Below are 15,906 nucleotides of genomic sequence, written 5' to 3'. Positions count from 1 at the left end.
AAAGTTGGGACACTTTTCGCACAACTTTGAGTAATTCTGCACCTCCAGATGGTTTGAACATAGCAGGTGTAGAAGGAAGTCTGTTTACTGAAGAAACCAATAGAAACACAATGGACAAAGGCAAAGGGCAAGGACAGGATAGAGCGGAACCACAGGTTGTGGCTGAGCCTGAGCCACCTATTGTGCGTAGATCTGGACGTGTCACGCGACCTCCTGATAGGTTTGTTCCATCTATGAACTATGTCATGTTGACTGATTGCAATGAGCCTTCATGTTACAAGGAAGCAGTGCAAATGAAGGACTCCGGGAATTGGCAATTGGCCATGCAGTCAGAGATGACAGCTCTGCATAAAAACCAGACATGGAAGCTAGTTAAATTACCACGGGGCAAAAAGGCTCTACCCTGTAAATTGGTTTACAGGTATAAGATCACCGCTCATGATAGTCAGCCAAAGTACAAAGCAAGGCTTGTTGCCAAGGGCTTTCAGCAAGAACAAGGCATTGACTTTGATGAAGTCTTCTCTCCGGTGGTCAAGATGACTACATTAAGATGCTTTCTTGCATTGGTTGCCATATTAGATTTGGTGTTGCACCAAATGGATGTCAAGACAGCGTTCTTGCATGGTGATTTAGATGTGGAAATTTACATGCAGCAGCCAGAAGGGTTTGTTGAGAAAGGCAAGGAAGATTGGGTATGCCAGTTGTTAAAGAGTCTTTATGGCTTAAAACAATCACCGAGGGCATGGTACCATAAATTCCACAAGTTTATGCTTTCTCAAGGCTACAAACGTAGTGAGTTCGATCACTATCTATATATAAAGAAGGCTAAGGATGGCAGTTGGCTGATCCTTATTTTGTATGTGGATGACATGTTGATTGCTGGCAAGCACTTAGAAGAAATTTCAGCTTTGAAGTCAAAGATGGCAAAATCGTTTGACATGAAAGACATGGGTGAGGCAAGTCATATACTTGGTATGCGCATTGAGAGAGACAGATCAAAGAAGTTGATTTGGTTATCTCAAACAGGGTATATTGACAAGGTTTTGCAACATTTCAATATGGAGAAGGGAAAGGCATTGAGTGTTCCATTGCCACCATATGTGAAACTTAGCAAACAAGATTGTCCTGTGTCTGAGGAAGAACAGGCTGAAATGGATAAGATTCCATATGCGTCTGCAGTGGGTAGTTTGATGTATGCAATGATTGCTACTCGCCCAGACATTGCATTTGCAGTGGGAGTAGTAAGTCGATACATGTCAAACCCAGGCAAGAAACATTGGGAGGCAGTGAAAGGAATATTGAGATACCTGAAAGCTACAAAGAGTATGCGTATATGCTATGGGAGTCAGGAGCTAAGTGTAAAGGGTTTTACAGACTCGGATTATGCATGTGACTTAGACAACCGAAGTTCTACGTCAGGGTATGTCTTTACATTGGCTGGTGGAGCAGTATCATGGCGTTCTAGATTACAAGATTGTGTTACTCAGTCTACTACAGAGGCTGAATATGTTGCAGCATCAGAGGCATGCAAAGAATCAATTTGGCTTAATCGACTAGTAACAGATTTGGGAATCAAAGAAGAGATGCCTGTGTTATATTGTGATAGTCAAAGTGCTATACAATTGGCTCGCAATCCAGTTTATCACTCAAAGACAAAGCATGTGGATGTGAAGTATCATTTCATCAGGGAAATGCTCGAGGATAAGCAACTTCAGCTTGTCAAAGTTCACACCACAGAAAATCCTGCTGATCTACTTACAAAAGGACTTCCCTCAGAGAGCTTTGTGCATTTTCGCAAGCAGTTAGGTGTAGGGTAGTACATCACTTCTCTACATCTCTTGTATATTAGCTTGTATAGTAGCTTCTCTCACACTTAAAGTACCACATTGGACTTTAAGTGGGAGGTTGTTGGGGTATAAAGCCCAATGTGGTCGCCCAGGTAAGTGGGCGGGCCACCAGGTATGTACACATATTCTTTTGTAAAAACCTAATAAGAACTCACTATGCTCTACACATTACAGTAGAGCGAGTTCACCATATCGTCGTGCTCTTCTTCTCGCACTCTCTCTCGCGTCGCACTTCCGCTCGTACTCCTTCAAGTACAAGTGATTGCATTCAGCAAAGGCATCTCCAACAATCAACGTGTCCCAATAGATGACATTTTGAATTGAATGCTCATCGAACTTTGTGTGATTTTGTAAGGGCATCACATTTAATATACATAACGACCAGAGCATCGCCAACCACAACATTTGTTATACATACCAATCAAGGCATTGCTAAAGCATGACATTCGGCTCCGACGGCTTTTGTCTAGCATTAGTATAAAACAATCCAAAACTCCCCTGCAATAGTTATGTTGGGCATTCCCCACAACCAATGCATTGCAAGAGATGACATTCCGGACAAGATGCTCCTCAAGCACTTTTTGCTCTCTAAAGTACTCCATATTTGTCATGATATCGACCAAACCAATGTCGAGCTCAACTTTATACCTACCAAAGCCTTGCCAAGCACAATATTTGGCATACATCAATTGAAGCATTGACAATCATGACACTTTTTCCCAATAGCCTACACCCAAGTTGATAACAGATGCCATTTAATTTGTGATAATATAAAAAACCCTAAATGTTGCCTGGGTTTTCCCTTGTGGACGCGGAGCATCCTGACATCGCGAGTTGTGGAATCATATTCTATCATGGGAGCCTCCCAAACCCTAGCAAGATATTAGTTGCATATGATTATTTTGTAAAGTTGTTTTGTCGGAGTGAGTTGGAGCTTGTGCCTTGTAACCTTGTAAATTGTGGTGATAGCTGCTCTGCAAACGTTGTTTTGCAATGCTTAACAATTACACAACCCTTGCAGGCCCGCAACGCATCTCGCCAACCACTAGCCCCTCATGCGATGCCACCAGTTCAAGTGTGGGTGCATTGATCAGCGACAATGGTCCACATACACGTCAATAATGATGCTGATGCAAGCAATATCGAATCAAAAAATAATGCTCTTTTTCTTGTTCAAAGTTTTTATTTAAAACCATTTAGCCTATAAAAAGGTTGTTCACACTACTTCATAAGCATGAAACATTTTTCAATGATGGACATGGTCTTGGCCAAGCCCCACACCTATTTTATGACAATGAAAGTAGAAAGTGACTAGACATTTCCTCAACTAAGAAGATATGAGGCTGGAGGTAAACCTTTCCTTTGATCGGTCTACATTTTTTTGTGAAATAGTTGTATATGAGAGAACCATGAGGTGATGAATCCACTGAGAGCCACGATGTATCCGATGAGAACCGTGAGTGGTAAATCCAGTGAGAACCGCCATGTTTTATCTAAGAGAACCCATCGCCAAATACTTGTGATGATTTGCCCCAAGTTTGGCTGAAGGGGACGTTTGTTGGGGATAAGTCCAACTTGGCTGTCGAGGTTAGTGTGAACCTTATCATTGTTAAGTCTATTCAAAAGGCTCATGAAGACCTAATATTATCCCTCTTTTTTCATGTATAGCGTAATCTCTTATCCCCCTATCTACTTCTCCCCTCTTGTTTGGTCACTCTCCCTAGCCATGTCCATACATGAGGCTATAGGCTTCTGCATAGAACAATAGCAGCTATGTCCCATCTGGAATTTTATCAAACTGTTGTTATCATTGGCTAACCATCTTGCACCACATGCTCCACCTCTTAACCTCATCCACTGTGAAGTTGAATGATCAACAAAGTAGTTATGGAGATAGAATTATCCGCTTCTGCCTATCAAAGCCGACTCGAACACATGCACAAGAACATGTACCTGGTTTGTTGCATATCGAATGAACAACAATCAACTAAAGCCGGAAGAACTTCCATCCTTATGGACAAGGAAAAATCACATCATCCTCTGCTTCAAGAAGGAAAGAGATTTCCCTCTATCATCCATAATCCAGAATTTGATACAAAATTGCAACCAAATCATCAACCTGCTAGCCATCGGTTAGGTAGCTCCGTCGACAATTCCAAGAAAGACGCGCATTTACAAAATACAAATCTGTCAATCCTTCTTCTCAAAGAAAGGACAACCATAGAAACCTACTCCAAAAGTGTTGAAGAAGATCCTATTACTATGCAAACTCTTTTTGGGAAAAAACAAAGCAATCCTGCACTGCTATATGTCCTGAAACCTTCATCGAGTTCTCGTTGATGAAGAGAGGTTGTGGTAATCAAAGGAAGTCGTGTATAAGGGTCCATAGTCTCCAGATACCCAAATGAGCCCCAAACTAGAGAAAAAAACATGAAAAAACAACAAGCTTCTTCTCTCTCAATCAAGTCCAAAACGGCACTGGATCAACTAGAACCGCGCATTCAAGGTGTTCATATCACCTAGGGATTTGATAGCATGTCAAAGGTGGCAACGAAAGATGCAATGAAGATGAGAATTGGCCTACGATCCGGTGGACACCTCTACTCCAATCTAGAACACGTGTAATGCCACATACATGAACAAGGCACCTATGGAGAGGATAGATCAATGAGGTAGAAAGAGACGGGACATGAGAGAGAGAGAGAGAGAGAGAGAGAGATAGAGAGAGAGAGAGAGAGAGAGAGAGAGAGAGAGAGATGGGAAAGGCTCTCCATGCGATAACAAGCTGCTCATACAAGTTACCAAGGCTGGCCCGGCATAGAACTGACATGCTCAATGGATAGACCCGAGCTGCACATAACTGCGATTGCTACTAACACTGCCAACTCCTCTTGCACACAAGACCACTAGTACAGTCTCCAGATCGGTAATCAATCTTGGACTAATCCTACTCCTCGCATCAAGAAAGAATTGAAGAGAGAGGGAGACATGTCTCAAGGCTACCAATGTGGTTGCCCTCTAGGGGACATGGGGATCTCTACTCTCGTAGGCCTGCACTAAGAAGAAAGTGGCTTGCCTCTGCACTTGATGCCCAACAAATGGGCTGCCTGCTTCCCATTTCCCTAAATGAAGGGACACTGCTAGGAGACCATCGGAGCAAACTGTCCATGCCTGCCACATAAGCGAGCCCAAGTTGCCAGCCAAAAGTTCTAGGCATCTATGGGATAGGGATGCCCTAGTGGGTTGAACTCATGCTCCGGAGGGGACTCCCTTGGCCCATGTATAAACCCTAGTCCAAGCTGCCCGACCCAAACTTTTACACCCCACGACCTCATAAAAAAGGAAATCCATGAAAAAATAGGGAAGGGAGGCCAAAGGATACTTTGCAACACCAGGAAGGAAAGGGGGAAAAAATATGTTCCTATAGGAGGCTATTTCTATGAAATCCCTGAAAAAATAGGGAAGGGAGGCCAAAGGATACTTTGCAACACCAGGAAGGAAAGGGGAAAAAAATATGTTTGTATAGGAGGCTACATGGCTAGAACAGAACCAAAACCGAAGGCTAAACATGGCTAAACACAACCCAACATGAGAAACCTACCTCACATTGGTCCCACAGCCACAAAACAGCCCTCATTGGGACCGACTGGACGTGCCTTAGAGAGATGCCATAGCTCTAACAGTAAGTCTTAGAGAGATGCCATAACTCTAATAGTAAGCTTAGTGCTTATCCCATCTTTATCGCAAGCATGTTGCATGTCACTTTCAGTGTGATGACCACATTTGCCAACAAGCACATCAATTCCTTGGTGATCGCATCACATTTACACTTTCCAAGGTGAGTGCAAGATGAAAGTCAGATCACAGGTATTGAAACAATTAGTGAGAAGGTTCGATCTTTTTGGTTCAATCCACAACTTGAATGTGAGTAGCCAGTGTGAAGTGAAAACGTAAAAACAAGTGAAGAATGAATTACCTTGTTGTTGTCACTCGTCATTTGCATGCTCTACCCGCATGCGCAAGTGTTTTGATGGATCCAAATGTATGGTTGCGTTTCCTTCCACCAAGAGGTGATTATTTCAAGTGTGTGATGGTATTGCCAAGCTTTGAAATGTTTGTATTCTTTTGTTTTTTTGCTTGAAGTTGTAACTTCTTTGCCTGATCATGTAAAAGTTTTTTCTTGTAATATCATGTGTTCAATGTTGTGATGAAGTGTCGACACTAGTGCATCCACCGATGCAAAGAATTACTTGCACCCATAGTGAACCGTTTGAAATTATTTAGCAGGCCTGCCTTCCTCTCCTGACATATTGAAAGAAAGAGGCTATTGAATGTAGAATGAAAGCGTCTCGCAAAATTGTATGGGTACAAATTATCATCTACCCAAATGTCGATATTGGTGTCACCAACAACATGATCTTGTGATGATGTTTGTCCGCTGACACATTCGGCTTTCGATAAACACTAGGCAAGCGAATATGTAAGCTTTGGTGTGTGGAGTATGTGGTGAAGGAACAAAGTTTGTGATGTCATTGAGCACCATAACAATTAATATTAAAGAAGCATGGGGGGGGGGGGGCGGGGGGGGGGGGGGGGGGGGGAAGGGAGGGAGAGGGGAGTATAAGACGTTTTTTTTAATGAAAAGTATATTGAAAAAGTAGACTTTTAGTGAGTGAGAGTTAAAAAAGAAGTCAAAATAATTGTTTTTATAAAAGAGGGGAGGAGGGAGAGTAGAGTATACGTTTTTTTTATGAAAAATATATTGAAAAATAGATTTTTTGTGAGTGAGAGTTAGAAAAGAAGTCAAAAAATTTGTTTTTATAAGAGAGGGGAGGAGGGAAAGTAGAGTATAACTTTTTTTAAATGAAAAATATATTGAAAAAGTAGACTTTTAGTGAGTGAGAGTTAAAAAAGAAGTCGAAAAAATAGTTTTGTATTCCAAGTTATGGAAACTTTTACTCAAAAATTCAGCGATTTTTTTTTTAAGTCACTTTTTGATTTATACTTATGCATGTCTTTTATGTTATCGTGGGAAAGAGAAAAGAGGGAGTAGTTAATGTCACACCCGCTTTTTTCTTCCTTCACTTCAAAAAAATAACAAGAGAAAAGACTTCATAAAAAATCCACATCCTACATGAGATTTAAAGAAACAGATGCGAGAAGCTTATGTGCATATTTTTTTAAATGCTTCGGGACTTGACAGTCAGTAGTCTACTTTTATTTGTGTATTTTTGTATCACATGTCGTAAATTACCTTAAACACATGTTCTCTTCAAATAGCAAATGTTTGATGTCAAGATTTATGTGTGTTTGATAGAGATTAATTTTGTGACCTCCATGACAATTTAACCACATTAAATCCAAAGATAATGCCAACCAAGCATGACTATTTTTGCATCAACAAAAATGCTAGGGGTTGGTAGATTCTTTGTCTGTATTTTCCATTTAGGTACTTGTTGAGAAATAAAGGTGTGTTTGAAACAAGATAGTTAAAGAGATATAAATAAATTACTTTCAAAAAATACATTTGAAAACATGATTGCTTGTAAGAACACTAAAAGATAATATGAAAATAAAAGTTCAAATATATGCGGTAATATGAGAATAACACATTATACAATGAGACATACATTGCAATATGTCTATTGTACTTTGGATTATGCCTTATTTTAAGAGGCTCATATGGAGTTTACGCTGTTTTGATACATAAATGCAGCTTGGATTAGTATCAACAAGGTTCATGTTCTCATTGTCGAGAATTTTTGTCACAAAAAGCGACAAAAAAATAGCATGTAATTGCATTGTATAGAGGCAGAGTACAGGAGTGGTATAAACTTCGCAACGTGTGAGGTGACATGGTTATATGTGCTGCTTCAAGACATAAGTAAACAAGTGGAGGGGCCTGTTGTCATTCATTGTGACAACCTTAGTAGCATACATTTGGCAAGAAACCAAGTATTTCATTCCTGCACAGCACATTGAGGTGCATTACAATTTCATTTGGGAGAGGGTCTTCAATGGCATATGGGTAGGTTACAAGTATCTTCATGTACCCCCATGGAGTGGAGAATCTACAATGGATTTAAGCGATGCGAGGAGTGTGAGGAGTGTGAGATGGCTTAAACAAAAATTTCAAGTTAATAGGAACGTATGGTACGCGTAGATGACTCATTTACATTGATCACTTGCAAGTGCTAGCTGTCAGAAAAATCATGCAAGTGATACTAAAATGAGCTTCACCAACATGGTCTACCTACCAAGAGTGATGGCATACTTATCATGTTAAAATTAGTTACAAGTTTTGCTCGATCATTGTACATATCTTTTTTGATGTTGTTCTATCTATCTTATACAGATCTTTCTTATCTTTTTAGGTGGTGAATAAGAAGTTTCAACCTGTATCTCTATGTGTGCTCTCTTGAGTGTGAGTGTATGCTCACAAGAGCATACACTCTCTCTCTCTAGTTCTTTTGATATAGTGTATGATGCACTTTCACATGGAACATTGGAGGTAAGAAACTCTTATGGAGATTAACTACGAAGATGTGACACTCCTCCTTCCCCTTGCTTCTTGCACTCAAACACACAAACATGCACACCTATGTGCACCTCTTGCTTCTCTTGTATACCTTTACAAGCGCACACGTCCACACACACACATGGGGTGACAAAATTAGCATGCAATGCCATGGTGCGAAATGCACACTTCTCTACTTTCTATACAGACATATATGCAAGGAACCATTATATGGATAGGAAAGTGAGTATGTATCACAAAAACATGCCAAAAGTTACTTTGGAAACGTTACAACACAAACACTTCTATAGATTTCCTTCACAAATCGTACTTGCATTTTTACTTTCATTATATCATTGTGGCTTATTTCATGTAGTGCATTTGTAACTTGAGTTTTTCAATAAGTTGAAGAAGTGCAAGCTTGCTAAGGAGACATTTGATGAGTAGGGTACCCTATTTAAGTGCTTAAACCAAGGACTCCAAATGGTTATTCTTTGGTTTGAAAATAAACATATTCTATGCACCTCCAAGGTATAGAGTACTAGAATCTTGCTTTTGGCACGCCATTTTCGTTTCCAAATCACAATTTTTGTTGTAGGTTTTAGTACATGTATGCAAGTTCCCTTAGAATTTTGGACTAAAATTTTTATGAGACAAGTATACTAAAAATTATCGATAACCAAAGGAATAGCAAGGTCCTTGATGTGGGAACTATCGAGCATAATACAATGGAGTGGCACATGATGGATGATTTGAAGACTCTTAAATGCATGTACAATTTAAAGGTATCATCGTGAAGAGTCCACAAATATATTGCACAAGCAACACCAAGAAGCTCAACAAGAACCTTTAGAGAAAAGCATCGCACATGTTTGGTTGATCCCAATTGTTTACGAGTGCTATATATTTTGTTGGCTAGAGTCACACACCCACATATAAACATGTTTCTCAAAGGAATCAAGAGCTTTGCTTGCCATAACAATAATTTTATGAATGGAGTGAATTATTTGATCAGATAAGACTGAAAAACTACAATCAATGCTTTCTCTTTTTCTTTTTTACACTCTTGCACACAAGACCACTAGTATAGTCTCCAGATGGGTAATCACTCTTGGACTGATCCTCCTCCTTACATCAAGAAAGAATTGAAGAGAGACAGGGACATGTCTCAAGGCTACCAATGTGATTGCCTCATATCATAGGTACTGAAACAATTAGTGAGAAGGTTGATTCGATCTTTTTGGTTCAATCCACAAGTTGAATGTGAGCAGCCAGTGTGAAGTGAAAACATAAAAGCAAGTGAAGAATGAATTACCTTGGTTGTCACTTGTCATTTGCATGCTCTACCCGCATGTGCAAGTGTTTTGATGGATCCAAATGTAGCTTGAGTTTCCTTCCACCAAGAGGTGTTTATTTCAAGTGTGTGATGGTATTTCCAAGCTTTGAAATGTTTGTATTCTTTTGCTTTTTTTGCTTGAGGTTGTTATTTTTTTGTATGATCATGTAAAAGGTTTTTTTCTTGTAATGTCATGTGTTCAATGTTGTGTTGAAGTGTCAACACTAGTGCATCCACGGATGCAAAGAATTACTTGCACCCATAGTCAACCGTTTGAAATAATTTAGCATGCCTACCTTTCCTCTCCTGACATATTGAAAGAAAGAGGCTATTGAATGTAGAATGAAAGCAGCTCGTAGAATTGTATGGGTACAAATCATCTACCCAAACGTCGATATAAGTGTCACAAGGAACATGATATTGTGATGATCTTTGTCCGCTCACACATGCGTCTTTCGATAAAGACTCTATGGGTAAGAGAATATGTAAGCTTTGGTGTGTGGAGTACGTGGTGAAGGAGCAAAGTTTGTGATGTCATTGAGCACCATAACAATTAATCTTAAAGAAGCATAGGAGGAAGGGGGGGAGGGGGGGGGGGGGGGGGAGAAGAGGAAAGGAAGGGAGGGAGAGTAGAGTATAACGTTTTTTTAATGAAAAATATATTGAAAAAGAAATGGAAACTTTTACTCAAAAAAAAGTGATTTTTCTTTTTAAGTCACTTTTTGATTTCTACTTACGCATGTCTTCTATGTTGTCATAGGAAAGAGAAAAGAGGGAATAGTTAATGTCACATTCTTTTTTTCCCCTTCGCTTCAAAAAAATAGCGAGAGAAAAGATAAATCCACATCCTACATGAGATTTAAAGAAATACATGAGAGAAGCTTATGTGCATATTTTTTTAAATGCTTTGTGACTTGACAATCATTAGTCTACTTTTATTTGTGTATTTTCGTATCACATGCTGTAAATTACCTTAAACACATGTTCTCTTCAATAGCAAATATTTGATGTCAAGATTTATGTGTGTTTGATAGAGACTTAATTTTGTGACCTTCCCTTCAATGACAATTTAACCACATTAAATCCAAGGATAATGCCAACTAAGCATGACTAGTTTTGAATCAACAAAAATGCTAGGGGTTGGTAGATTCTTTGTCTGTATTTAGCATTTTGGTACTTGTTGAGAAATAAAGGTGTGGTTGAAACAAGATAATTGAAGAGATATAAATAAATTAAAAATACATTTGGAAACATGATTGCGTGTAAGAACATTGAAAGATAACATGAAAAGAAAAGTTCAAATATGTACGATAATATGAGAATAACACATTATACAATGAGACATGCATTGCAATATGTCTATTGTACTTTGGATTATGCCTTATTTTAAGAGGCTCATATGGAGTTTACATCGTTTCAATACATAAATGCAGCTTGAACTAGTATTGACAAGGTTCATGTTCTCATTGTGGAGAATTTTGTCACAAAAAGCGACAAAAAATAGCCTATAATTGCATTGTATAGAGGCAAAGTACACGAGTGCTATAAACTTGTCAACGTGTGAGGTGACATGGTTATATGTGTTGCTTCAAGACATAAGTAAACAAGTGGAGGAGCCCGTTTTCATTCATTGTGACAACCGTAGTAGCATACATTTGGCAAGAAACCAAGTATTTCATCCTGCAAAGAGCACATCGAGGTGCATTACCATTTCATTCGGGAGAGGGTCTTCATTGGTATATGGGTAGGTTACAAGTATCTTCATGTACCCCCATGGAGTGAAGAATTTACAATGGATTTAAGCGATGCGAGGAGTGTGAGATGGCTTAAACAAAAATTTCAAGTTAATAGGAACGTATGGTATGCCTAGATGACTCATTACCATTGATCACTTGCATGTGCTGGCTGTTAGGAAAATCATGCAAGTGATACTAAAATGAGCTTCACCAACATGATCTACCTACCAAGAGTGATGGCATACTTATCATGTTAAAATTAGTTACAAGTTTTGCTCGACCATTGTACATATCTTTTTTTTATGTTGTTCTATCTATGTTATGCATATCTTTCTTATCTTTTTAGGTGGTGAATAAGAAAGATATGCTCTCTTGAGGGTGTGAGGGAGAGAGTGCACACATAGTTCTCTTGATATAGTGTATGATGCACTTTCAGATGGAACATTGGAGGTAAGAAACTCTTACGAAGAATAATCATGAAGATGTGACACTCCTCCTTCCCCTTGCTTCTTGCACTCAACCACACAAACATGCACACCTATGTGCACCTCTTGCTTCTCTTGTATACCTTTACAAGCACGCACGTCCACACACACACATGGGGTGACAAAATTAGCATGCAATGCCATGGTGCGAAATGCACACTTCTCTACTTTCTATATAGACATATATGCAAGGAACCATGAGATGGATAGGAAAGTAAGCATGTATCACAAAAGCATGCCAAATTTTATTTTGGAAAAATGTTACAACATAAACACTTCTATAGATTTCCTTCACAAATCGTACTTGCATTTTTACTTTCATTATATCGTTGTAGCTTCTTTCATGTAGTGCATTTGAAACATTGCATAGATCTTGAGTTATTCAATAAGTTGAAGAAGTGCAAGCTTGCTAAGGAGACAATTGATGAGTAGGGTACTTTACTTAAGTGCTTAAACCAAGGACTCCAGACGGTTATTCTTTGGTTTGTAAATAAACATATTCTACGCACCTCCAAGTTATAGAGTACTAGAATCTTGCTTTTAGCACACCACTTACATTTCCAAACCACAATTTTTGTAGGTTTTAGTACATGTATGCAAGTTCCCTTAGAATTTTGGACTAAAATTTCTATGAGACAAGTATACTAGAAATTATCGATAACCAAAGGAATTGCAAGGTCCTTGATGTGGAAAATATTGAGCATAATACAATGGAGTGGCACATGATGGATGATTTGAAGACTCTCAAATGCATGTACAATTTAAAGGTATCATCATGAAGAGTCCATGAATATATTGCACAAGCAACATCAAGAAGCTCAACAAGAACCTTTAGTGAAAAGCATCGCACATGTTTGGTTGACCCCAATTGTTTACAAGTGCTAAACTATTTTGTCGGCTAGAGTCACACCCACACATAAACAAGCTTCCCAAGGGAATCAAGAGCTTTGCTTGCCATAACCATAGTTTTATGAATAAAATGAATTATTTGATCAGATAAAACTGAAAAACTACAATCAATGCTTTCTCTTTTTCTTTTTCACACTTGGTTTGTTCCAAAGGCCAGCACAATGTGTGCTGTTCGATTTTTGCCCATTCCACTCATACACATTCTCCCACATTTAGATTCCGTTCTCTACTCTAGTCCACTGTGATTATGGAACATTCTTGTCTTGCTCAAGGCTCTCCTTGATCTTATACTAAAGTCAAAAGCCAGCCTCCCTATAGACCTCCCCGTCTCAGGAAACTATTCTACTAGGGGCCGAATTGACTTGAGGGACAAGGCATTTCCCAAACATGCAAGCGACGAGTCAGGACAACGAGCACAAAATGATGATGATAATGGCAAAGATATGTGTGCGAAGCATAGGAGTACAGAAAACTTAAGATAAGTGGAACAGAGCCATCTACAACCTTAAGAAAAGCTCCTACTTTACACAATTCTTGAAGGCAACTCGAGCTTCAGAGAAAATAAAAATGGCATACATGAGAAAAATTATAATACAGGGAACTTCATTTAGGAAGTAACTTGGTGTATCCCATCTGCATCGAGTATTCATGATCTAGCGTTGCATGAGCCACCCCAAACAATTCTTAATAAACAAAGCTCCCTACAGACAAAAGAATTTGAATACCCTAACATGCCTCAAAATGCCCAGCAATCCACAATACCACACGAGTTTTATTCCCCCATGACATGCTCTTTACCCAAGATATGATATAACGGTGAAAAACCTTCATTCACACACCCCTTGAAGCCTCTGAGTCCATTTCTGCAAAGCTATCAGCAATGCTTTGATTCGTTCTCTCGTGTCTTCGTGTATAAGATTTCCCTCTCCATCAAATTTGGCAGGAGGCTCGAATGCCTTCACAAAAAGCTCAGGCTTGTTTATAAAATGTAGATCAAGAAAAACACCCGTCTGCCTCAAGTGGTACTGGCTTCTTCCTCCACCGAATCCACCTCCAGCGCTCATTATCGCAGCTGGTTTGTCCGCCCAACAGTTTGGACTTCTAGAAGCCCAGTCAATCGCATTTTTCAGAACACCTGTTGCAGACAAGAATGCACCTTATCATTTCAAAGTGTCACATTGCCATTGTTGAAGATTGCCTCAAAGACTCATTAATTAGGAATTGCATATAGAGAACATCCTCTTGACGCTTGCAACAAAAGACGTAGAGAAGATTGAGGAGAGCATAGCTCATAGTTGGGCGCCATACTTGTATGAGCCAAAGTTAGCAAGAAAAATTTAAGCTAATGTGTTTGGCACGGGCATTTATGATGATTGAAATTTGTAGTAGTTTTGAAGCTAAAGTAAAATCCATATTTCTATGGTACTACTGAGTGCTTACCATGTCAATAAAAATAAGGTCACGTATGTTTCAAGTTCAACAATGACACATACTTCCATACCCGCATATGTTTGCCCTATGGAAATGTATGGAAAAAACTAAGCATAGCTTATAGCACCCTACTGGTCTTTTACAGAAACCGTCGATTTGCACAAGCTCCAAGACCCAAGGTGAAAATGGAGGGTAGATTTGCAATCATTAACAAAAATTCCCAAACGTTTCCTAACCTGACATTGAGTAATTGTACTCAGGCGATGCAAAGAGAACACTATCTGCTCGCAGCACTTGAGCTCGAAACTCTTCCACTGCTTCAGGAAAGCCGCCACCTACCTCAAGGTCTGTGTTAACAAAAGGCAATTGATCAATCTTTATATGCTCGATCTCCAAACCCGGTATGTCTTTCGAGATTTCAATGGCTGCAAAAACAACAAAAAACAAGTCAAACAAAACAAATAATGTGAACTTCAGATGTGCAAGGGCCCTTATAAAGAAAACCTCAGGAAAAACAGCACCCCAACAAAGAACCACGCAAGGAATTGACAACTCTGCGAGTATACAGCACACGGAAAACTAAATTGCTGCTAAATCTGCATTCTGGTAAATCTAAATTGGAAAAAGGGACACGCATTTTGACAATGCGAAAAGGATTTTAATCATAAATACTTTGTAACGAACGATCAAAAAACTGCAATCTGTACTAGTCCCACCTTTTGTTTAATTAAGGTTGAAGCACCCTGGGCACCTGCTAGAAACGTAGAAAGCATACCGACTTCAAGAAAACCACAAATCAAAGCAAGTCATAATTTCATTGCATTGTATTGGCAATCCACAGATGCCAGCATATACGATATGCAGATCAATGTCAGACTGGATGTCCCCAACAATGAACAGATCTCAAATCCGATCAACTTTAGAAAGTTCACCCAAGACGGACGCTAAGCAGAAGTAGATAATTACCTGCGCGGACCAAGCCTTGATTAAAGGAAGCCTTGCGGAGAGATCCAGCGACGGCAGCCACTCTGACGACGGAGGGAGAAGCCTCAGTTGAGGAGCAACGGATGGCTCCCGCCATGGCGCGAGACTGCATGAGCAAGCTGCTGCCTGCTCGCAAGGCCGCCATGGAAGCAGAAGAGGGCAAGACCAGAAGAGGGCAAGACCACAGATGTTTGAACTTTCAAGTTTGAATCAATCTCATGTACTACTGGTAGGTACATACTGGTAGGTTTTTTAAAAAAATCGTTAGTGAGAAGATTCCCCCTGCCACCAAGGTTCATTTTTGAAGGGTGACCCTAATCGTTCATTTGAAGGGTAAATTTTTTCAGATCTTTCATTAAGCTATATTTAGGCAAAAATTAGAAGGGCTACTCAAAGATTTTTCAATATTCTATCTTTCTTTCGAAGGGTAAAAATATTTTTGCCCTTCACTATAGGATAAAAAGTACCTTCGAAGAGCATCGAAGCCTCAAAAATTAGGCCTGCCTGCCACCACTCCACGCCCTTCGCCATCTGCGCCACGCTTGCACCTTGCTTACCCTCCCTCCCTCCCTCTCTCTCTCTCTCTCTCCGCGCGCCTCCTCCCCTGCACAGGTTGCACCTCACCCCACCTTCTCCATGCCCGTGCCTATATGTGTGAAGA

At 39.7% G+C, this 15,906-nt stretch overlaps 1 protein-coding gene across 1 annotated transcript; it reads right to left on the bottom strand.

Moving 5' to 3' along the window:
• Positions 1-13,381: 13,381 nt before the first annotated feature.
• Positions 13,382-15,453, bottom strand: LOC147453902 (NADPH:quinone oxidoreductase). Its single transcript, XM_086515975.1, has 3 exons — positions 15,228-15,453; positions 14,498-14,686; positions 13,382-13,965 (listed from the first exon to the last, which is right to left on the bottom strand). The coding sequence occupies exons 1-3, from the start codon at positions 15,388-15,390 to the stop codon at positions 13,658-13,660; spliced, it is 660 nt and encodes a 219-aa protein (XP_086372101.1). The 5' UTR covers positions 15,391-15,453; the 3' UTR covers positions 13,382-13,657.
• Between the last annotated feature and the right edge of the window lie 453 nt (positions 15,454-15,906).

The sequence above is a fragment of the Adiantum capillus-veneris genome, chromosome 7, assembly GCF_014529385.1.
Source record: "Adiantum capillus-veneris isolate H3 chromosome 7, ASM1452938v2, whole genome shotgun sequence".
Classification (NCBI taxonomy): Eukaryota; Viridiplantae; Streptophyta; class Polypodiopsida; order Polypodiales; family Pteridaceae; genus Adiantum; species Adiantum capillus-veneris.
Note: the sequence above shows the minus strand (reverse complement) of the source record. Positions and strands in the feature narration are given on the sequence as shown.